This window comes from Salvelinus fontinalis, chromosome 25 (genome assembly GCF_029448725.1).
Source record: "Salvelinus fontinalis isolate EN_2023a chromosome 25, ASM2944872v1, whole genome shotgun sequence".
NCBI classification, from domain to species: domain Eukaryota; kingdom Metazoa; phylum Chordata; class Actinopteri; order Salmoniformes; family Salmonidae; genus Salvelinus; species Salvelinus fontinalis.
Window position 1 is genome coordinate 19,975,397 of NC_074689.1, and position 22,322 is coordinate 19,997,718.

Below are 22,322 nucleotides of genomic sequence, written 5' to 3' on the forward strand. Positions count from 1 at the left end.
TGCGGGTTTTCGCTCCTCCCTTGTACTTGATTGATGAATTAACATCACTAATTAGTTAGGAACTCCCCACACCTGGTTGTCTAGGGCTTTATTGAAAGGAAAAACCAAAAACCTGCAGACACTAGGCCCTCCGTGGAATGAGTTTGACACCCCTGCCTTATGTAAATAAGGTATTTGTTTTTATGTGCAAAAATTTCTACAAACTTGTTAACACGTTGACATTACCGTGTATTCAGTGTAAATTGATGAGGGTGGAAAAAATAGTTCATTTTAGAATAAGGCTGTGAAGTAACAGAATGTAGAAAAGGGTCTGAAAACTGCACTGTAAATTGTGACTTTCCAAAAGAGAATGGAGTCAGCCTGGAGGTTTTAAAAAACATTTATTGTTATTTTTTTTCCCACGTTAATAGTTTATAGTGGCATGTACTTCATTCACAAAATAGGAACAGGAATAATTAAAATCAGACAAGAAAAATAGTTAGGCTGACACCTTTTTTTTTTTTTTTTACATTATCAATATATATATATATATATTACACACAGTACACTTTGTAAAACATGACATTGAAAAAAATTATAAATCAAAGCTTGCAATAAGCAGAGTACAAATACATCTGCACTGTACATGCAGAAGACACATGGGTGTGGGTTAGTAAAATCAACCCCCCTAAAATATGACAAAATGATCCGAATCTTCCTCCGTTTTGACAGGAGTCACTATTGTGGATTCAGGTAAAATGGTGGGAACGGTTGATGGAGTCTTGTAGGGTCAAACTAAATGGATCTAGTTGTATAAATAATATGGCTGTTTTAACACCACAACCTCCCATCTATCCCCATAAACACATTTACAGCTGAGCTCCATGCTGATGAGCGTTAGCCACATGTTATTTACACAGACTTTGATCAAAATCTAATGTAAAGGCCACGTAGGTTTAATGAAGTGTATTCTCCCAGAATTAAAACAGAGCACTCCAATTAATGTCAAACAACGAGCTCTTAGTCTCTGGGTCAAGTAGTTCAGAGTGTAGCTGTAATTAAATCTATTAGGTAGAAAAAAGAGAGTGGCCATATGAAAAGATACTGCAATTTAATTATGGGTTCTAGAACACAAAGTGTAGAACACAGGGATAACTATTCAGAGTTCCAGCAGAGTGAATTTATAAACCTTGGCCGGTAGCAACCTTACCTCAGTATAACCAAGGTCACCATTCTGAGTGAAATAATCCTGTCTCGGGTTCATTGGTTTATGAGGGAGAAGCTAAACAAACAATGACCGTAGCCGGGGTCAGGAGTTCAAACTAGAATAAAAGAACAACTAGAGGAGGTTCAAAAGGCCTCATTCCAAATTGGATCCCTTGCCCCTCAACCAAGGGCACTTGTCGAGATTCAAAAGGACTAGATAGGTATAAGCAATATGGTGGTAGCTTTTCACCATATTGCTTATACCTATCCAATCGTTCCAGAATTACACAAGAACCTAGAGGTAGGGGTTCCATAACTGTATAAAATATCATTATCCCTCCTTATTACATTCAGAACTTAAACCACAATGACACACACCCCTGGTCCTACTACTAACTTACCCCACACCTCTGGTCTGTAAACTTGTACATTGCTATGGCCAAGAGTAATCTACTGGGAATGTCCTATATCAATACCTTTATAACGTTTGTCTTCACTTTTGACTTCAACTGAGGATAAAACTGTAAAGTTTTGAAACGCTTTTCCATTTATCTAAAACCAGTTGAGGAAAATATGCCCCCCCCCCCCGCAGATTCTGTCCACCCTTGTCACTGACACCTTCCAATCACAGCTGTTTTGACACATGGACACACTACACCACCACCTCACAGTTCACGCAAACTGAGCCCCGAACACTTTCACATCACAGGGAATCTTACTGCATATAATACATAGTGGTCCACTTTAGACCTAAACTCGTCTTGTAGGAACAAAAAGTACTGTACAACAGAAGGTCGCTAGACAGCTGAGAGGTGTCACCACCTGCTGGCCAGCATCAATACCGCAGGGTGGCCAAGCCTCAACAGGTAGGCACTGGGCACATATGGGTAAACCTTAAAAACATCAAGTCACAACGATAAGCAGTTTAATTTGGTTTCCATGACACAGGCCAATGACGTGAGAGCAGAGATGTAATCAAGCATAGAACTAGAATGACTAGAATACTAAAATGGACATTCCCATTCAATGGTCTATGATTTTAATTCTATGGCATCCGGTGTTGTAAACACTCCCAGTTCAGAGGTCAGAGCAGCTGATTGGTCAGCCCTTTATTTGGCAATGAATGGTGACCTCGGGCTGATCTCAAATCACAGCCTATTCCCCATATAACAAACAAGTTTAACCACAAACCCTACATAGCTCTGGTCAAAAGTACACTATATGGAGAAATAGGGTGTAGTTTCAGACACAGCCTTCGTAAAAGGTGATGTTCAAGGTTGTAGTCTCTGATTCGTTAAAATAATCATTGATCAACGTCTAATAACTTGACCATGAGCTAGAACTGGTTGAGGAGCTTGAGGCTATATTGTATACTCTCACATAACATACCCTTCAGCAGCTTGTGAATGAATGTAAACCAAACTATCAATCCATCCATCAACTAACATCTGAAGCTGATCCTTCTAGGCTGTTAGTTACAGCAAGCACCTGCCTGCACGCACACACACACTCTCTCTCTCTGTGTCCTAACAAATCTGCCTACATACACTCATGCAGGCACTCCCTCTTTCCCTCTCTTCACAAATCTGACTACACACACACACCCACTCAAGGACACACCTTTCTTAATCTGTTTTTGGACATGAAGAATGCAGCACATGATGGATATTAAAACGTAATCTTGAGAGTGCAAATGCGCCATGTTGTGTGATGACATGATCAAAACCCAGTTGGAGACCCCCCATTTCACTTTAAAATTGGTTTAGTCCAGCATCCCCTCCAATGGGTCTTCTTTGTATAGTCCAGGTTGTCTTTTAGGCACCCCTTGTAACATCCATCGATAGTACAAACCAAACACCACTAAATTATTTGTAAACAAAATTAGGTTTCTTCCATGTAGTTTTATCAGTCTTGGTGATATCTTCCAGCTTCATAGCATCCATTTTATAAACATTGGGTGAAAAATCTGTACAAAATGATTATGTCCCAGTACATCCTAGCTCAAATTGAGTCTTCTCCCAGTCCAGCTACTTCCTCAGCCGTGGTCCATTTAACACCCAGTCTGTTAGCTTTTGGCACAGGCATTCTCAACTCTGAAGCGTGAAGACTGATTACTATTCCTGCCATCATCAAGTGATGCTGAGATCCATTAACAGTCCTGGGTGGACAATCGGGTCACAGTCAACTAAAATAAAAAATATGTTTACAGTAGGCTGTGCGTGGTTCTTCTGTGCAACTGCATAAATAGTTGTGTGTGTGTAACTTTCTGATGATTAAAAACAAGGCTATATCTATGGTGATGCGTGAAAGGAGTCCGTTTCCATGGTTATGCTGAGTGTGACATTTTCGGAACTACAGGGACGCGTTGGGAGTCTGTTTCCATGGTGCCAAAAAAAAAAATGGTGGTATACTTAAGGCATCATATTAGATGGCTGGTTTCTTCTCCTGAGAAGAGAGTGACAGAGATACATTTAGTTGATTAAATCTAGCCTCAGAAGACAGATGTAGTCAGGGGCAGAACTCTGGTTGGCTCACCTTGCTATGACTCCCTCTCCATTATGATTGTGATGGTCTCACTCCCAGCTGTAACACAGACGTCAGAGGTCTTTATGACCAAAACTATCCATTAGCTACCATCAATACCATTCAGAGCAGAACCTACAGATCAATTGTGAGCAGATACCTACTGTCATTCTCCAGGTGTTCTGTGACGTTGTTGGCATGCTGCTCGTTGCCAAGGAGATGGTTCTGAGACTCGCTGAGAGGACTGGCCGGGGCGTCTTCAATACTGGGAAGAAAATAATCGATTTAAAAACATCTGATTGATAATGCATTACTGAACATGTTTAGATCATATTTGATGATATATATAGTGTATGTCAAATAAAAGTTATCAGGTTTCTGCTTAATCTTAAATCTGACCACTGTTTGTTGGCATTGATTGACCTATTGATCATATTTTATTACCTTTTATTGGCCTCCGGCTGCAAGCTGACTGTGGGCTGTTCTGGGTCAATGTTGACAAGCCGTGATGGGAACGTCAGTCCATCACCCTGACTGTATCACAACACATTACACAGTATCACATCACACAGTATCACGCCACACCACACAGTATCACATCACACAGTATCACGCCACACAGTATCACGCCACGCCACACAGTATCACGCCACACAGTATCACGCCACACCACACAGTATCACGCCACACCACACAGTATCACATCACACAGTATCACGCCACACAGTATCACATCACACAGTATCACGCCACACAGTATCACGCCACACAGTATCACGCCACACAGTATCACGCCACATCACACAGTATCACGCCACACCACACCGTGAGAGAGGAGAAAGAAGATAAGAGAAACTCTGGGCTAGAGACTGGAACTCTGGGCTAGAGACTGGAACTCTGGGCTAGAGACTGGAACTCTGGGCTAGAGACTGGAACTCTGGGCTAGAGACTGGAACTCTGGGCTAGAGACTGGAACTCTGGGCTAGAGACTGGAACTCTGGGCTAGAGACTGGAACTCTGGGCTAGAGACTGGAACTCTGGGCTAGAGACTGGAACTCTGGGCTAGAGACTGGAACTCTGGGCTAGAGACTGGAACTCTGGGCTAGAGACTGGAACTCTGGGCTAGAGACTGGAACTCTGGGCTAGAGACTGGAACTCTGGGCTAGAGACTGGAACTCTGGGTTAGAGACTGGAACTCTGGGTTAGAGACATCCCTCACACTAACCTGGTGAAGATGGGTAGCAGCCAGAACTTCTTCTCGTCTCCAAACACCTGGGCGATGTTTTTCCCAAAGCCCAGAGAGAAACCGTTCTTATCAGAACCTGTCCTGAACACTGGAGCCCTGAATGCCTCTGAGGGACAGAGGGGGGTGTAGAGAGAGGGGGGGGGGGGGGGGGGGGGGTGTAGAGAGGGGGGGGGGGGTGTAGAGAGGGAGGTAGAGAGAGGGGAGGTAGAGGGGGAAAGATGGGGAGTGAGAGAAAGAGAGGGGGGGTAGAGGGTGAGTGAGTGAGCGTCTGAGGAGCGAGTGAGTGTGTGTGTGTGTGTGTGTGTTGAGGGACTGTGTGTTGAGGGACTGTGCGTGAGTTATTTCTATTTTAACCTTAACTTTACTTGCCTAGTTAAGTAAAGAACAAATTATTATTTACAATGATGGCCTACCCCAGCCAAACCCGGACGACGCTAGGCCAATTGTGTGCCGCCCTATGGGACTTCCAATCACGGCCGGTTGTGATACAGCCTGGAATCGAACCAGGGTCTGTAGTGACGCCGCTAGCATTGAGATGCAGTGCCTTAGACCGCTGTGCCACTTGGGAGCCCTTAAAAAAAAGAGTGCGTGTGGGACTGTGTGTGTTACCTATGGTGGACCTGTTCTTCCCTACGAGCCACAGGTGGTAGCTGAAGAGGGAGAGAATGCTGATGCAGAACATGGCCGCCACAAAAAAGAGAAACAAGACATGGAATTTGGCGTGAGTGTCTGGCAGCTCATTCTGGGGAGGAGAGGAGGAGAAGAGAAAAAGAGAGAGAGGGAGAGTCAATGTCAAAAACCAAATGGAGGGAGGGGTGGGGGTAAGAGAGAGGGAGAGGCGGGGCGCCTTTAACCATGTCAACACAACAAAACACAGCACACACACAACGCCATCACACAACATCCACAGGTGCACTTCATGCCCTGCAACAGCTACACTAAGGCTCTGGAGGCTGGGTTACCTTGGGGCAGTTCTCTGCCGATTTCCTCCGGCAAAGCTTTAGTACAAACAGAGACAAGACTGTTAGACACCAGGAGAGGTCAGACGGAGGGAGGGAAAGGTAGAGATTGAGGGGGAGGTGGTGAAGTGTTAGAAAAGGGTTCAGGGATCAAATAGGAGTCACTTGGGGTGAAAGAAAACGAGGTGGAAGAAAGAGAGAAGGTGTGTTAAAAGAGGACAGAGGGGCAGGCAGAGTCAGGGCTGGTGAGATGGCATGGACAGGAGGACATGGTAGAAATAAACAGAGAGAGAGGAGGAGTGGGGTAGACAGAACAGAGAACAATAATAATGTCTGTGAGGGAAAGAGAGGGGTCAGAGAGAGAGCAAAATCTGAAAAGCTGGGAGGGAGGCCAACTAAGAAAACAAGGCGCGGAAGGGGGGGAAGAGGAAGGACAAAAGAAAGAAAGAGAAAGAGGGAGCTGCATAACAGTGAAGCAGTACAGCTGTGAGGCCACAGTGTTAAGCAGCAGGATGTGGGAGAACCCAAGCAGTTACAACAAACACAAATAGTAGCATTTGACACACACACCACTGTCATCCACACACAGACTGTAGCATTTCATACACTATCTTACATGTGGGAAAAAGCACGCACACACACCAACATCTGCAGCATTGAATGTATGGGTGGGTGGGGAATAACAAGACTAAAGCAGTGGATGCCAGAACAGATGCAGGCTGCAGTGAATGTGAGACCATTACTCACTGTCCAGAACTTGATGAAATACTGCAGTACGGTGGCTGCAATGAACAAACAGTACACCAGAGAGTAGCACAGGAACAGAATAAAGAACTTGTAGTTGGAGAATCCCACACAGTTGTTCACCCTGAGAGAGGAGACAAAAAGTAAGTTGAGTTATGATCATACTTGCTCTGAACATTAGAATACTATGATCTACTGTGGATGTGAGGAACCAGACAACATACCAGGGGCAGTGATGGTCCATCTTCAGCACACACCTAATACATGGAAGAAGAGAGAAGAGAAGGAAGAATGAAAAAAACCTTCGGAATCAGGCCATTCAACGGGAAAAGCAAGACTGGAAGAGAGGAGACAGGAAATAGCAGACTCACATGTCGCAGGCAGAACAGTGGTGGCAGCGGTCTGGTTTAATCACCTGACACCGGTCACAGTAGCGGATCGCTGTACACAACACATTAATCCAACTGATAAGCTACACACTCAACGGCCAGGGCTGGATCAATCAACTGGGAGAGAGACAGACAGACACACACACAAACATAGATAGACAAGACAGATAGAGACAGACCTCCAGCCCCGGTGCGTGTGTAGAGGGGTAGGTTAGCGGCAGCCCTCCACAGGATCTCCTGCTGCGACTCTGGTCTCTCCTCCTTCACATACTGCTCCTTCTCTGCCTTAGGCAAGCAGAACTAACAGGAGAGAAAGATGGCAGAGAGAGAGAGAGAGAGAGAGAGAGAGAGAGGAGAGATAAACAAAACAGACAAAGGAAAATATGGTTAGTCCCTTAGCAACATTGTCCATCCACCTGTGTCATTGGAATAAATCTACTCAGACATCTATCCAGTGGAGCTGTGAGCTACAGCATTGTGGATGTTTCAGGGCAGGTATCTAAAAGGCAGGGTACCTCTTTGGAGGGGTTGGCTGGCCTGGTGAAGATGGTCTTCCAGTAGGACCACACAAACATGACGAAGGACAGATGGAAGAACACCATGTAGATGACTGTAAGAGACACACAGACAGAGTCAGAGACACATTCACATCTGGCTTCAACATAGTCAAAATATGAATATCTGCTATCTGCACATGCATAGGTCAAGTGTAAGGGCGCAATTTAGTAGTGTCTACAGTGTGTATGTGTGTTTACGTGTGTCCAAATTGAGCCCAGTCCAGCCAGAGTAAATAAAACTAACTTCAGCCATGGCCCTTGAGCAACAATCCCAATGAGCAGCAAATGGGCCCATTTCAGTAAAAGCCAATCAACCAGTAGAAATCAATCCCATCCAATAACTACTACTTACTCTTTTCTGCTATGCTGGGGATGGTGACTGCAGGGGGAAGGAAATAAAATAATGTTAAGTTTGCATCTGGTGTATGTTGTGGGTGTCAGACATACTGTATGCAGCTAGCAACAACAAGACACATTCCTGTGGACATTGTTGAATGGCTCATTCTTTTTCTTGCATTCCTGGCAAGCTTTCACCTGTCCAGTTCTTGGACATCAATGCAGAGGAAGGAGAGGGAAGCCTCGCCCACTTGAAACAAATAATAAGCATTCTCTATCTTTGTTTTTTCCGTCTTTTACTTAGGTACATTGTTCCAGGTAGAAAATAATGTGAACAGTTCTCTACATCTGGCAAGATGTCGACAGAATAACAGATAACTGAGGTTGGTAGTCTATCGTTGTACCAATGTATGATAGCTTTTAATTAAGTGCTAAAATTTAACAGTTTAATTCGCTAGCTAACGGGTAGCTACAGAGACAGATTATTTGGCTAGCTATAGCGCTACATTGACAGGATCAAACTAGCCAAGCCTTTGTTATCTAGCAGCAGTCGCTCCATTCACTTCCTGTGACCAGCTAACGTTAGCTAGCTAGCACAAATATCAACCATAACACAACGACACTCGCAGTGAAAAGCATTTTTTTAATACTTACAAATGCAGAGCTCTACGACGTACGCATAGTAAGACCAACATACGACTAGGGCGATAAAAATCACAGGTATCCAAGCTAAGCCCCGTTGACAGCATCTCAATACGTGGGTGGGCGCCATCTTTACTCTTCCACCCAAACCGAAGGGAGTGTTTGCGTGACGTCACGTACCAAACTCCCATGTGCAATTCCCTTCATCTCCCGGTAGAGTGCGCAAGTGCCCCACACTTGCAAGTGCAGTCCTAATAGCAAAGCTGGCCTGTACAGCCAACTAGTTGTACAGCCAACTGGCTTCAAGTTCCTTGTTGTCCACATCAACAACACACCAAGACAGTCATGAAGAGTGCACGTCAAAGCCTATTCCCCCTCAGGAGACTGAACATATTTGGCATGGGTCCTCAGACCCTCAAAAAGTTCTACAGCTGCACCATTGAGAGCATCCTGACTTGTTGCATCACGGCCTGGTATGGCAACTGCTCGGCCTCCGACCTCAAGGCACTACGGAGGGTAGTGCGTATGGCCCAGTACCTCACTGGGGCCAAGTTTCCTGCCATCCAGGACCTCTATAGCAGGCGGTGTCAGAGGAAAGCCCTAAAAATTGTCAAAGACTCCAGGCATCCCAGTCATAGACTGTTCTCTGTGCTACCGCACGGTTAGCGATACCGGAGCGCCAAATCTAGGTCGAAAAAAAGGCTTCTTAACAGCTTCTACCCCAAGCGATAAGAATCCTGAACAGCTAATCAAAAAGCTACCCAGACTATTTGTATTGTCCACCCTCCCCCTCACACTCTTTTACGATGCTGCTACTCTCTGTTTACTATCTATGCATAGTCACTTTAACTCTACCTACATGTACATATTACCTCAATTACCTTGACTAACCGGTGCCCCCACACATTTACTCTGTACCCTGTATATAGCCTCGCTATTGTTATTTTACTGCTGCTCTTTAATTATTTGTTACTCTTATTTTTTACTTAACACTTTATTTTTCTTAACTGCATTGCTGGTGAAGGGCTTGTAAGTAAGCATTTCACTGTAAGGTCTACTACACCTGTTGTATTCGGCGCATGTGACAAATAACATTTAGAAAAATGCATGGAAATTCTCTCTCTCTCTCTCTCTCTCCCCCCCCCTTAAAAGATTTAGATGCACTGTTGTAAAGTGGCTGTTCCACTGGATGTCATAAGGTGAATGCACCAATTTGTAAGTCGCTCTGGATAAGAGCGTCTGCTAAATGACTTAAATGTAAATGTAAATGTGATTTGATTTCAACAGAGCGACAAATGTTTATTTAATTGTAGGCTATATCATTCGATTAAATGGCTTCTTATGGTAGTTGTATCTATATTTAATTGACTGCAGAAGTGTGTGTGTGCCTGTATGTGTGTTTTACAGGCAGGAACATTTGTCACGACCGTTTAAAGGAGTGGACCAAGGCGCAGCGTTTTGAGCGTACATACTTGTTTAATATAAGAATTCACCACCAAAACAATAAACGAACACGTGAAGCCAACGTAGTGCTCACAGGCAACTAAACATGGACAACTACCCATCAAACCAACATGGAAAATGGCAACCCAGATAGGCTCCCCAATCAGAGACAACGATAAACAGCTGTCTCTGATTGGGAACCCATCCAGGCCACCATCAACCTACATACCCCTAGACAATGCAAAATCCCCATATATAACAAAAAACCCTAGACAATACAAAAACTAAACAATCCACTCTTGTCACACCCTGACCTAACCAAATAATAAAGAAAGCAAATATAACTAAAGTCAGGGCGTGACAACATTACTGAACCTGCCATGAGTACCCCTATTCTTTTCAGATTCCTAAAAAGTAAGTTCTATTCACTCACTGTAATACACTTTGGATTACAGTTAAATTATGACAATATCCCTTTTATTGCAAAAAGTAAACACTTTCTCCGTGTAGCCTACCTACAGTTTAAGTCGGACGTTTACATACACCTTAGCAAAATTCATTTAAACTCAGTTTTTCACAATTCCTGACATTTAATCCTAGTAAAATTCCCTGTTTTAGGTCAGTTAGGATCACCACTTTATTTTAAGAATGTGAAATGTCAGCATAATAGTAGAGAGAATGATTTATTTCAGCTTTTATTTCTTTCATCACATTCCCAGTGGGTCAGAAGTTTACATGCACTCAATTAGTATTTGGTAGCATTGCCTTTAAATTGTTTAACTTGGGTCAAACGTTTCGGGTAGCCTTCCACAAGCTTTCCACAATAACTTGGGTACATTTTGTCCCATTCCTCCTGACAGAGCTGGTGTAACTGAGTCAGGTTTGTAGGTCTCCTTGCTCGTACACACTTTTTCAGTTCTGCCCACAAATTTTCTAAAGGATTGAGGTCAGGTCTTTGTGATGGCCACTCCAATATCTTGACTTTGTTGTCCTTAAGACATTTTGCCACAACTTTGGAAGTATGCTTGAGGTCATTGTCCATTTGGAAGACCCATTTGGGACCAAGCTTTAACTTCCTGACTGATGTCTTGAGATGTTGCTTCAATATATCCACATAATTCTCCTCCCTCATGATGCCATCAATTTTATGAAGTGCACCAGTCCCTCGTGCAGCAAAGCACCCCCACAACATGATGCTGCCACCCCCGTGCTTCACGGTTGGGATGGTGGCCAAACAGTTCTATTTTTGTTTCATCAGACCAGAGGACATTTCTCCAAAAAGTACAATCTTTGTCCCCATGTGCAGTTGCAAACCGTAGTCTGGCTTTTTTATGGCGGTTTTGGAGCAGTGGCTTCTTCTTTGCTGAGTGGCCTTTCAGGTTATGTCGATATAGGACTCGTTTTACTGTGGATATAGATACTTTTGAGCCTGTTTCCTCCAGAATCTTCACAAGGTCCTTTGCTGTTGATCTGGGATTGATTTGCACTTTTCGCACCAAAGTATGTTCATCTCTAGGAGACAGAACGCATCTCCTTCCAGATCGGTATGACGGCTGCGTGGTCTCATGGTGTTTATACTTGCGTACTATTGTTAGATATCTCTCCTGCAGAGGGGGAGAGGGTTGAAGGTGGGGGTTCTATGACGCCTAGTTTGGGTGTCTGGAATGTCATTGTGCCTTATGAAGAGTTTACACCCTGAACTAGAACATCAAATAAATGGACTCTGGGACAATATATTTCATCATCTGAATGGGTGGGAATAATGATGGATGGAATATGAAAATTAATGTTTATTTTACGATGTTATTAAAAGTTAAATGAAGACTTTACAACGAAAACATTGTAACTTGAAGAGTTTTCATAATGTGTATATGATGTTTACATACTTTACGTTGTGTAGAAAATATCCAGATTAAAGAGAATGTTTTTGTGAAGATAAGACACCCCAGGGAACCCTGAGAGCGTGTCATAAAGACGGAAATGCCCCTTTTTACCTGAGGGTATAAAGCATGTGAGTTAAGAATTAACATACTAGACTAGAAGACCAGGCGCTGCAGCCAAGGTTTACGATTAGTCACGACTTCGAAACGCAACACGAGGTTGAAGAAGACAAAGGAACCTCTTAACAATCAATGCTACGGTTGAGTAGCTGTCTTAAGTACTGTATCTAAGAAGGTGAATTCAAGCAGGACCACCCGGTTATTCTCTTCAAGTCATCGTTTGTCTACACTGCTCTCATTCTCACGCTGGAATCATCTACACGGCTGATTAGCAGTCCTGAGAAGACCGCTCTTACAGAACGAGTGCAAGGAAACAGACAACTAAGAGAAAGGACATTGTGACATCTTGTGGACAATCAGAGCCTTACACCTGAGGACGGAAGAGCAGGCCATCCGAAGATATCCAACAGAGAACTTCTTCACGTAAATACATGCATTACACTTCTTACCCATAAAAGCGGCAGTTCGGGGCAAGGTACTAGGGCTAAATTAAGCATAGTTTACAAATGTATCCAAGTGTTGCTTTTCTCTCGCTCTCTCTCTCTCTTTATTTAAATCTCCTTCTTGTGTAACACGTGTCATATTGTGTTGGTCCGCTAGGGACCTGTTGTTGTTGTATTAAGTTCTAATCAATAACCTAGACTGTGTGTATGTGTATCTTATGTTATCATTTAGCTTCTAAGTAAATAAATAATCAACTAAATTTGTGTGGTACGGAATGATTAGTGAGACCCGGGTTTGTGCAGATTTAAAGGATTATGCGATGTTCAGAATGACACTGATATGAGGAAATGATTGACTGCTATGATATCAAGATTCTGATATATTTTTGAGTTCATTCGGGAAATGGTAACTCATTAAATAAACTTTTCCCATGGTGCCCGAAGTTACTAATGAGTTAATTGTTACGTGATTAATTTAGTCACGTAATAATTAAACATAGTTCATTATTTGATAAATAGCATGTCATAACATTAATGATAGTCACGTCACGACAAAGCACTTAACATGGTCCACACACACCCGCACAGTCATGAAAAGGGCACGGCAGCGCCTCTTCCCCCTCAGGAGGCAGAAAATATTTGTCATGGGCCCTCGGATCCTCAAAAAGTTCTAAAGCTGCATCTTCAAGAGCATCTTGACTGTCTGCATCACCACTTGGTATGGCAAATTCACCGCCCTTGACTGCAAAGCACTACAGAGGGTGGTGCAGACAGCCCAGTACATTACTGGGGCCAAGCTCCCTACCATCCAGGACCTCTTTATCAGGCGGTTTCAGAGGAAGGCTCGAAAAATTGCCAAAGCCTCCCGGCACCCAAACCATAGACTGTTCACTCTGCTACCATTTAGCAAACGGTACCGGAGCATCGGCTCTCGGACCAACAGACTCCGAGACAGCTTCTACCCCCAAGCCATAAGACTGCTAAATAGCCAGACAGCTAAATAGTCAATTAATGGTACCCGGACTATCTACACTGACTATATCTTGCACTGACCCTACGCACACTATGTATTCACTCACACACACTATACCAACACTCCCACACACATTAGTAGTTACTGTAGGGTCGCTTATGTCAAACTTTCTTTCACACCTCGTTGATTTATGAGGGGGCGGGACTTCAAACTAGGATGTGAATATCACACCCACGTGACTTCACACCAGGGTGTAAATATCACACCCATGTGACTTCACACCAGGGTGTAAATATCACACCCACCGTTCTGAGTGAAAATTGTCAAAGACTCCAGCCATCCTAGTCATGGACTGTTCTCCCTGCTACTACACTGCAAGTGGTACCGGAGCGCCAAGTCTAGGTCCAAGAGGCTTCTAAACAGCTTCTACCCCCAAGCCATAAGACTCCTGAACATCTAGTCAAACGGCTACCCAGACTATTCGCATTGCCCCCCCCACCCCCTGCCACTCTCTGTTGTCATCTATGCATAGTCACTTTAATTAACTCTACCTACATGTATATGGTACCTCAACTAACCGGTGCCCCCGCACATTGACTCTTACCGGCACCCCCCTGAATGTTATTTTTTACTGCTGCTCTTTAATTACTTGTTACTTTTATCTCTTATTCTTATCCATATTTTTTGAAACTGCACTGTTGGTTATGGGCTTGTAAGTAAGCATTTCACTGTATTCGGCGCATGTGACTAATTTATTTGATACAGTATGTACGTACTTACCAGTTCAAACCATGTATGGCCAAGACTCACAGTTGGAGACACCTAAGGCCCGCTGCTCCCGAGTCTGTAAGGGAGCAACGATAGGACAAGACTAACTACCAATTGGATATCATGAAAAAGGGATAAAAAATTATGAATATGAATACTATATGGCAGTGTTGGGACGTAGTGAACTAAATATATTTCAACTAGTAAGTGAACTACATTTTGTAGTAGCTTGGTGATAGTTGAACTAAATTCAAACATTTGTAGTGTTTTCAGTAGTTCATTACTTGTATGCCATGTAGCTTACTACAGCAGCTACAAACAACTTTTTGGGCAAAATTAAAATATGGGTGAAGTAGGCAAGAATTTCCTTTCTTTTTCAGGCATCCGACCTACCAAATTCTCACTTGAAACATCGTTTAGTGTTAAATAGGATAAATTAAACCTCTGACTACAGAGTGATCTTGTCTTGCAATTAGTATTCTATGACATTTCAGATTATATTATAATTTTTCACAAAAAAAGTTTGGAGTCAACACTTTTTTTTTTATAAGTAGCTTTAGTTAAGTAAACTATATTTTTCTTAACGGTAACTTTAGCGTAGATTAACTTCCAGTGTGATGTAATTCATCAACTATATTTTCAGAGTAGCTTCCCCAACACTGCTATATGTGTAACAATCTTCGTTGGGAGAAAGAGAGGAGGACGAAAGTGCAGCGTGGTAAGTGTTCATGATGAATATTTAATGGATCAAACTGAACACTGAAATACAAAACAATAAAGTGAACGAACGAAAACCGAAACAGTTCCGTGTGGACCAACAACCACCCACAAAACACACCACCCACAAAACACAATAGAAAACAGGCTCCCTAAATATGGTTCCCAATCAGAGACAACGACTAACACCTGCCTCTGTTTGAGAACCATATCAGGCCAAAAGAAAAACCCAACATAGAAAAACAAACATAGATAACCCACCCAACTCACGCCCTGACCATCCTAAAACAAAGAAATAACAAAATAACTCAAGTCAGAACGTGACAATATGGCCACCAGTTACTATTCAGTTGCAATTGAATGGACCCCCAGGTAGCATGCTCTTGTTTGAATGCATAAACCACCTCAAAGTAATTATTCATAGAAATTACTTCCCCGTTCTTTCACTTTCAGATTCACAGATGGGACAGCTACAGTGATTTCAACCGTGACCACAAAGAGTATTTTTCAATTGAAAATAAAGGCAAATTGGTTATTTATTGGTCCTTGGTTTACACCGGTTGTATCAACTATAGGTGACAAATAGGTCTAAACTTTGATTAGTGTGGGAATGTGTGTTTGCTGTCTAGCGTCCACACAGCTGTCACTGATGACTGTCTTTTTTGAGAACCTCACCATGAACAGCGGCGGTCGCGTGCGACTTGAACTCCCGCACCTCTATGATAAAATCTTTAACCACCGCCGCCGAGGGTTCTGCTTTGAGAATAACGGGCTGTTCTCCTGGCTCTTGTCAGAAATGGGATTCGATGTAACCATCCTAGCGGGAGAGGTGAGAAACACCATCACATGGCGATACGGCAGAACCCCAGAAGCAGGGCCACAGAGTATACAGGATCAGACAGGAGGGAGAGATGCTGGATACAAGACACAGAGCAGACTTCATAGAGAAGTGTGGCTACCATCAGAGCTCCATCTTCTGTAAGTCTCTCTGCTCCATCCTGAAGCCCAACAGGAGGCTCACCTACATGGCCCAGACTCATTACCACCCAGTTCCCCTCAGAGGAAGAACAGAACTAAAACCACCAGAGAGCTGACAGATGAGATACCTGACATACTAAAGGAGAAGTTTGGAAATGTACTGGAATCTCCACTTATCCCAAAAGATGAAGCTATCACACCACCCCCATTACGTAAAAACTTTTTTTTAATGTACAATTTTATAACATGACAATCAACAGGACACAAACAGGAGGCAAATTGTCAGTTTGATTTCATAAATACACTTTAAGATGTACAATGGTGATTGCATTAAATCAAGTCTTTTACGTTTCAGACAACCGAGTCTGCATCCAAAGTATTTACACATGTACAATTCTCAGGTTGCACTTAACCAAAGCAAGGCATGAACACCACTGAGAGAACGAGAGAGGGAGGGAGAACACGAGAAGGGTCGTTTCCAAAAGCGTTGACCTCACACAAACATGACTACTCTGGGATATGGTTAGGGGGCGGGACAGAGCTGGCTCCCCTTGCCTTGCGTTCATAGTTGACAAGCCGCTGCCCAACCAGGTACCTGCAGGAAGGCAGAGAGGGAACAGGGGAGAAAAGAGTCATGTCAATCACAATACTAGAGCACTTACATAGTTTGTTTGTGTGTCAGCAGCTGATCAAGACCTTGAATAGTTAAATCAGGTGTGGTAGTGCTTGGCCGAAACAAAACCCTGCATACGCTGAAGCTCCCCAGGACCAGGGTTGTACTATCCTTGAATGAACAGGCCAGATACAGTGGGGAGAACAAGTATTTGATCCACTGACGATTTTGCAGGTTTTCCTACTTACAAAGCATGTAGAAGTCTGTAATTTTTTATCATAGGTACACTTCAACTGAGAGACGGAATCTAAAACAAAAATCCAGAAAATCACATTGTATGATTTTTAAGTAATTAATTAGCATTTTATTGCATTTTCTGGATTTTTGTTTTAGATTCCGTCTCTCAGTTGAAGTGTACCTATGATAAAAAATTACAGACTTCTACATGCTTTGTAAGTAGGAAAACCTGCAAAATCGGCAGTGTATCAAATACTTGTTCTCCCCACTGTATGGAGATATGGGTGGGTGGTTACTTGTCGTTCTTGATGTGTTCGTAAAGGCGTTTGAACTGTCGTATCTGGAAGGAGAGGATGCCAATGATGGACACAACCATCAGGAGGAATGGGTAGATCCTCCTCTGTATCAGAATCTGCATCTCCGGAGTCACACCTGACACACCAGGAGGGGTACAGTGTTATTAGCGCGCACACACACACACACACACACACACACACACACACACACACTCACACTCACACTCACACACGACTGACCTACGGTAGGTACGACACCGGCTGCTATGATGTAGGGGACACACAGGGACAGCAGCAGCACTGAGATGACAGGGGCAGCCAGCTTACGGATAATGAAATGGAGGTCAATGTTCCTGATGCCGTTAGCATACACCTGACAGGAGGAGAGGTGGCAATGTTATCCTTCACTGGTCACTTTACACAGTATCAAAAGATTAAAAGCTATATTGATCATGTAGAGGGAATGGACATGTCTCATTGGTTTCCACAGGTTAAATTACAGTCACAATGTAAGCAGGGTAAACAGTGTGAGATTGAGAATTCTAATTCTATTAGGTTAAGACATGTTGTCTTTTTTAGAAACTCAGTCTGGCTTTCAGATTACTCTTAAATTGTAAATGGTAGAATGCATCAACAGTTTTCCTCGTCATGTCAGTCATTGCATACCTTAGAGCTATTTATAACTTGTCAGAAATGCCCAGATCAACTAGCCCATGTCAGCTAATGTTTTTTAGCCCATATATTTTGTTGTAATGTTTGAGTCACTCAAATATCATATGAATAGACATTAGACATGTCAAAGTGTATAGAACTGGAAGAAAATTAGCTTTAAAACTGCAAAAATGTTCTCTGCACCCCATGACAAAATGTTTAGAATTGCAGGAAATAAGCTTTTTCTCTCTGCCAACAAGAGTGGTGTGAACAGTTTGAGTCATGAACAGTGCTTGTGCCCATAGAAAGAGATGTGGCACGGGATGTTCCCCAATGCTGGAAGGAACGCCAGGATTAAGGAATAATGACGTGGTGTAAGGTAACACACCTGTTCTATGACAGACTTCAGCCACCACTGGGGACCCATGAGGGTGATGGCAGCAATGATTTTGGCATGGAGCACCCCCAGAGCCCAGTCCTACACACACACAGGGTACAATGAGTCTTACAGTTTAAAATACAGTGATCACTACTATTACATTCTAGCTCTCTAACACACTCAGTACCTGCCAAGGGTAGAAGAGAGGTGTCTGGTCCAGAGGAACGCGTAGCGGAGCAACGATGACCAGCTCAAACAGCAGGCCCAGCAGTAGAGGAATAACACCTGCCACCAGCAATGCTACTACCAGGGTCTTCAGAATCTACACAAACCCACACACAAAATTAAAGGCACGAGATGATCGGATGTTGAAATATTACATAAAGTATCTTGGCCTTGGACACCCAACCATATAAAGGTATCCATCCAGCCACCTTCATAACTAGTACAGCCTACCATATCTTTGTCCACATACAGTTCCAGCAGAGAGTAGGTCTTACCATGAGGCTCCACTCCTGGACTTTGATCATGATGATGGTGCGTCCCTGGGGCATCCAGGCCAACAGCACGGTGGCACCGCGGATGGACAGCCAGCACACGTACAGACCACACGCTGCTGTATACAGCTCATGGATCTTAGAGCTACCCGTCCAGAACGACATCAGCCAACGGCCCGCAAAAACTACAGTACACAGATAGGCTTCAGCTACTTATGAAACAGATATACAGTGCATTTGGAAAGTATTCAGACCCCTTGACTTTTCACATTTTGTTACGTTACAGCCTTATTCTAAAATGGTATAAATGTGTTTTTTTCCCCTCATCAATCTGCACACAATACCCAAAAATGACAAAGCAAAAAATATATATATATGAAATATCACATTTACATAAGTATTCAGACCCTTTACTCAGTACTTTGTTGAAGTACCTTTGGCAGCGATTACAGCCTCGAGTCTTCTTGGGTATGACGCTACAAGCTTGGTACACCTGTATTTGAGGAGTTTCTCCCATTCTTCTCTGCAGATCCTCTCAAGACATGTCAGGTTGGATGGGGAACGTCGCTGCACAGCTATTTTCAGGTCTCTCTAGAGATGTTCGATCGGGTTCAAGTCTGGCCTCTGGCTGGGCCACTCAAGGACATTCAGAGACTTGTCCCGAAGCCACTCCTGCGTTATCTTGGCTGTGTGCTTAGGGTCGTTGTCCTGTTGGAAGGTGAACATTTGCCCCAGTCTGAGGTCCTGAGCGCTCTGGAGCAGGTTTTCATCAATGATCGCTCTGTACTTGGCTCCATTCATCTTTGTCTTGACCTAACTAGTCTTCCAGTCTCTGCCGCTGAAAAACATCCCCACAGCACGATGCTGCCACCACGCTTTCACCGTAGGGATGGTGCCAGGTTTCCTCCAGATGTGACGCTTGGCATTCAGGCCAAACAGTACAGTCTTGGTTTCATCAGACCAGAGAAACGTGTTTCTAATGGTCTGAGAATCTTTAGGTGGTGTTTGTCAAACTTCAAGCGGGCTGTCATGTGCCTTTTACTGAGGAGTGGCTTCAGTCTGGCCACTCTATCATAAATGCCTGATTGGTGGAGTGCTGCAGAGATGGTTGCCCTCCTGGAAGGTTATCCCATCTCCAGAGAGGAACTCTAGAGCTCTGTCAGAGTGACCATCGGGTTCTTGGTCACCTCCCTGACCAAGGCCCTTCTCCCTCGATTGCTCAGTTCGGCCGGGCAGCCAGCTCTACGAAGTCTTGGTGTTCTTGGGGATCTTCAATGCTGCAGAAATGTTTTTGTACCCTTCCCCAGATCTGTGCCTCGACACAATCCCGTCTTATAGTTCTACGGACAATTCCTTCAACCTCATAGCTTTTTTTTTGTTCTGACATGCCCTGTCAACTGTGGGACCTTATATAGACAGGTGTGCACCTTTCCAAATCATGTCCAATCAATTGAATTTACCACAGGTGGACTCCAATCAAGTTGTAGAAACATCTCAAGGATGATCAATAGAAACAGGATGCACCTGAGCTCAATTTCGAGTCTCATAGCAAAGGGTCTGAATACTTATGTAAATAAGGTATCTGTTTTTTATTTGTAATACAATTGCTAACATTTCTGAAAAACGGTTTGTGCTTTCTCATTATGGGGTAGTGTGTGTAGATTGATGGGGGAAGAAAATGTATTTAACACATTTTAGAATAAGGCTGTAATGTAACAAAATGTGGAAAAAGTCAAGGGGTCTGAATACTTACCGAATGACCTATCATGAAAATATTTATTCTAGACATTCAGGGTAGAAAAAAGGTATACAATACATTTCCTACAGCTAGAGATGAATCAATTATACACATTTTATTTAAATTAAGAAACATGTCAAGTGTGGCAGCTAGCCTAGTGGTTAGGAGCGTTGGGCCAGTAACCGAAAGGTCGCTGGTTCGAATCCCCGAGCTGACTAGGTGAATAATCTGTCAATGTGCCCCTGAGAAAGGCACTTATCCCTATAAATATCCCTCAATAAATAATGGAGCGTGTCCATGACCATGTCTCACCTGGTAACGTCAGACACACCAGGCTGGCCACCAGCAGAGTGACACACATAAAGCCTATCAGCAAGACGATCTACAGACAGGAGGAAAGAGACATATTATAGGGGGGGACTTTTCCTGAAGTGGTAGGGCTGGAAGCCTCTAGGTCCACCTGCTGTAATGTGTAGTGTAACTCACCCTAAAGGAGAAGCGTAGAGGGCGTTGGTAGGGTTGGAAGCCTATAGGTCCACCCTGCTGTAATATGGCCTGATGGGCTGCATGAAGCCCCTCCCCAACAACATGGGCGGGGTTGTTATGGTGACCGGGAGCAGGGTTGTTGTTATGGTGACCGGGAGCAGGGTTGTTGTTGTTGTTGTTGTTGTTGACAGGCTGGTTGGCCTCATTGTCTTCCTGTTCACCCAGCAGGTAAGAGTGGAGGTCTCTTGAAGGGGGGGAGGGAGGAGGACAAGAGAGGGAAATGAGGAGGGGTAGGAGTGGGGGGGGGGGGGGGGCAGACAGGAGTGTGGGATGGGGAAGGAGGTAGAGAGAGTTAATAAATATATACTATACTGTTTGGGAGTGTGTGTAAATAAGTGTGAATATGCAGTGCAGGGATCATCAACTAGATTCAGCCACTGGCCGATTCTTTCTTGAGCGGATGGTCAGGGTGCCAGAACATGTAGACTTCAAATTGACCACAAGAAGCCCAATATATATATATATATATATATATATATATTTTTTTTTAAATGTCCGCATCAATCTACACACGATGCCCCATGATGACAAAGCAAAATCAGGTTTAGGCATTTTTGCTAATTAGTCAGAATCTTTTTTTGTTGTTGAAATATTACATTAACATAGGTTTTCAGATCCTTTACTCAGTACTTTATTGAAGCACCTTTGGCAGCAATTCGTTTTCATACATACAAACCTTCGGCAGACCAACAAGTTCAATCTTGATTTTATCAGACCAGAGAATCTTGTTTCTCATGTTCTGAGAGTCTTTAGGTGCATTTTGGCAAACTCCAAGCGGGCTGTCATGTGCCTTTTACTGAGGAGTGGCTTCAGTCTGGCCACTCTACCATAAAGGTCTGATTGGTGGAGTGCAGCAGAGATGGTTGTCCTTCTGGAAGGTTCTCCCATCTCCACAGAGGAACCCTAGAGCTCTGTCAGAGTGAACATCGGGCACTGGTGTAAAAAGTACCCAATTGTCATACTTGAGTAAAAGTAAAGATACCTTAATAGAAAGTCACCCAGTAAAATACTACTTGAGTAAAAGTCTAAAAGTATTTGGTTTTAAATATACTTAAGTATCAAAAGTAAAAGTATGAATAATTTCTTAAATTCCTTATATTAAGCAAACCAGTAGGCACAATCTTTTATTTTATTTACTGATAGCCAGGGGCACACTCCAACACTCAGACATAATTTACAAACAAAGCATGTGTTTAGTGAGTCCGCTAGATCAGAGGCAGTAGAGATGACCAGGGATGTCCTCTTGATAAGTGTGTTTAGTGAGTCCTCCAGATCAGAGGCAGTAGAGATGACCAGGGATGTCCTCTTGATAAGTGTGTTTAGTGAGTCCGCTAGATCAGAGGCAGTAGAGATGACCAGGGATGTCCTCTTGATAAGTGTGTTTAGTGAGTCCGCTAGATCAGAGGCAGTAGAGATGACCAGGGATGTCCTCTTGATAAGTGTGTTTAGTGAGTCCGCTAGA

The 22,322-nt window shown here is 43.5% G+C and overlaps 2 protein-coding genes across 6 annotated transcripts in view; both read right to left on the minus strand.

Moving 5' to 3' along the window:
• Positions 1-363: 363 nt before the first annotated feature.
• Positions 364-8,750, minus strand: zdhhc20b (zinc finger DHHC-type palmitoyltransferase 20b). Of its 3 annotated transcripts, none has more exons than XR_008754551.1 (14): positions 8,594-8,748; positions 7,956-7,982; positions 7,562-7,656; positions 7,226-7,346; positions 7,029-7,098; positions 6,882-6,914; positions 6,661-6,781; positions 5,917-5,952; positions 5,564-5,696; positions 4,934-5,060; positions 4,153-4,242; positions 3,873-3,973; positions 3,721-3,790; positions 364-3,630 (listed from the first exon to the last, which is right to left on the minus strand). XR_008754551.1 is itself a non-coding variant. In XM_055881553.1 (14 exons), the coding sequence occupies exons 1-13, from the start codon at positions 8,709-8,711 to the stop codon at positions 3,725-3,727; spliced, it is 1,116 nt and encodes a 371-aa protein (XP_055737528.1). In that variant the 5' UTR covers positions 8,712-8,747; the 3' UTR covers positions 364-3,630; positions 3,721-3,724. The 3 variants fall into 3 exon arrangements, 2 of the variants coding, with proteins under 2 accessions (XP_055737528.1, XP_055737530.1); XM_055881553.1 differs by having other exon boundaries at positions 3,721-3,768; positions 8,594-8,747; XM_055881555.1 differs by lacking the exons at positions 364-3,630; positions 3,721-3,790; positions 3,873-3,973; positions 4,153-4,242 and having other exon boundaries at positions 4,940-5,060; positions 5,368-5,696; positions 8,594-8,750.
• A 7,361-nt stretch (positions 8,751-16,111) lies between these two features.
• Positions 16,112-22,322, minus strand: part of LOC129822962 (E3 ubiquitin-protein ligase MARCHF6-like) — a 30,696-nt gene continuing 24,485 nt past the window's right edge. For all 3 annotated transcript variants that reach the window (XM_055881557.1, XM_055881556.1, XM_055881558.1), the window contains 8 exons: positions 20,801-21,044; positions 20,627-20,696; positions 18,580-18,761; positions 18,267-18,401; positions 18,089-18,178; positions 17,290-17,422; positions 17,050-17,185; positions 16,112-16,498 (listed from right to left, as the gene is read on the minus strand). In XM_055881557.1, coding sequence (XP_055737532.1) covers positions 16,411-16,498; positions 17,050-17,185; positions 17,290-17,422; positions 18,089-18,178; positions 18,267-18,401; positions 18,580-18,761; positions 20,627-20,696; positions 20,801-21,044 — 1,078 coding nt within the window. In that variant the 3' untranslated portion in view covers positions 16,112-16,410. The remainder of the gene's footprint in view (positions 16,499-17,049; positions 17,186-17,289; positions 17,423-18,088; positions 18,179-18,266; positions 18,402-18,579; positions 18,762-20,626; positions 20,697-20,800; positions 21,045-22,322) is intronic.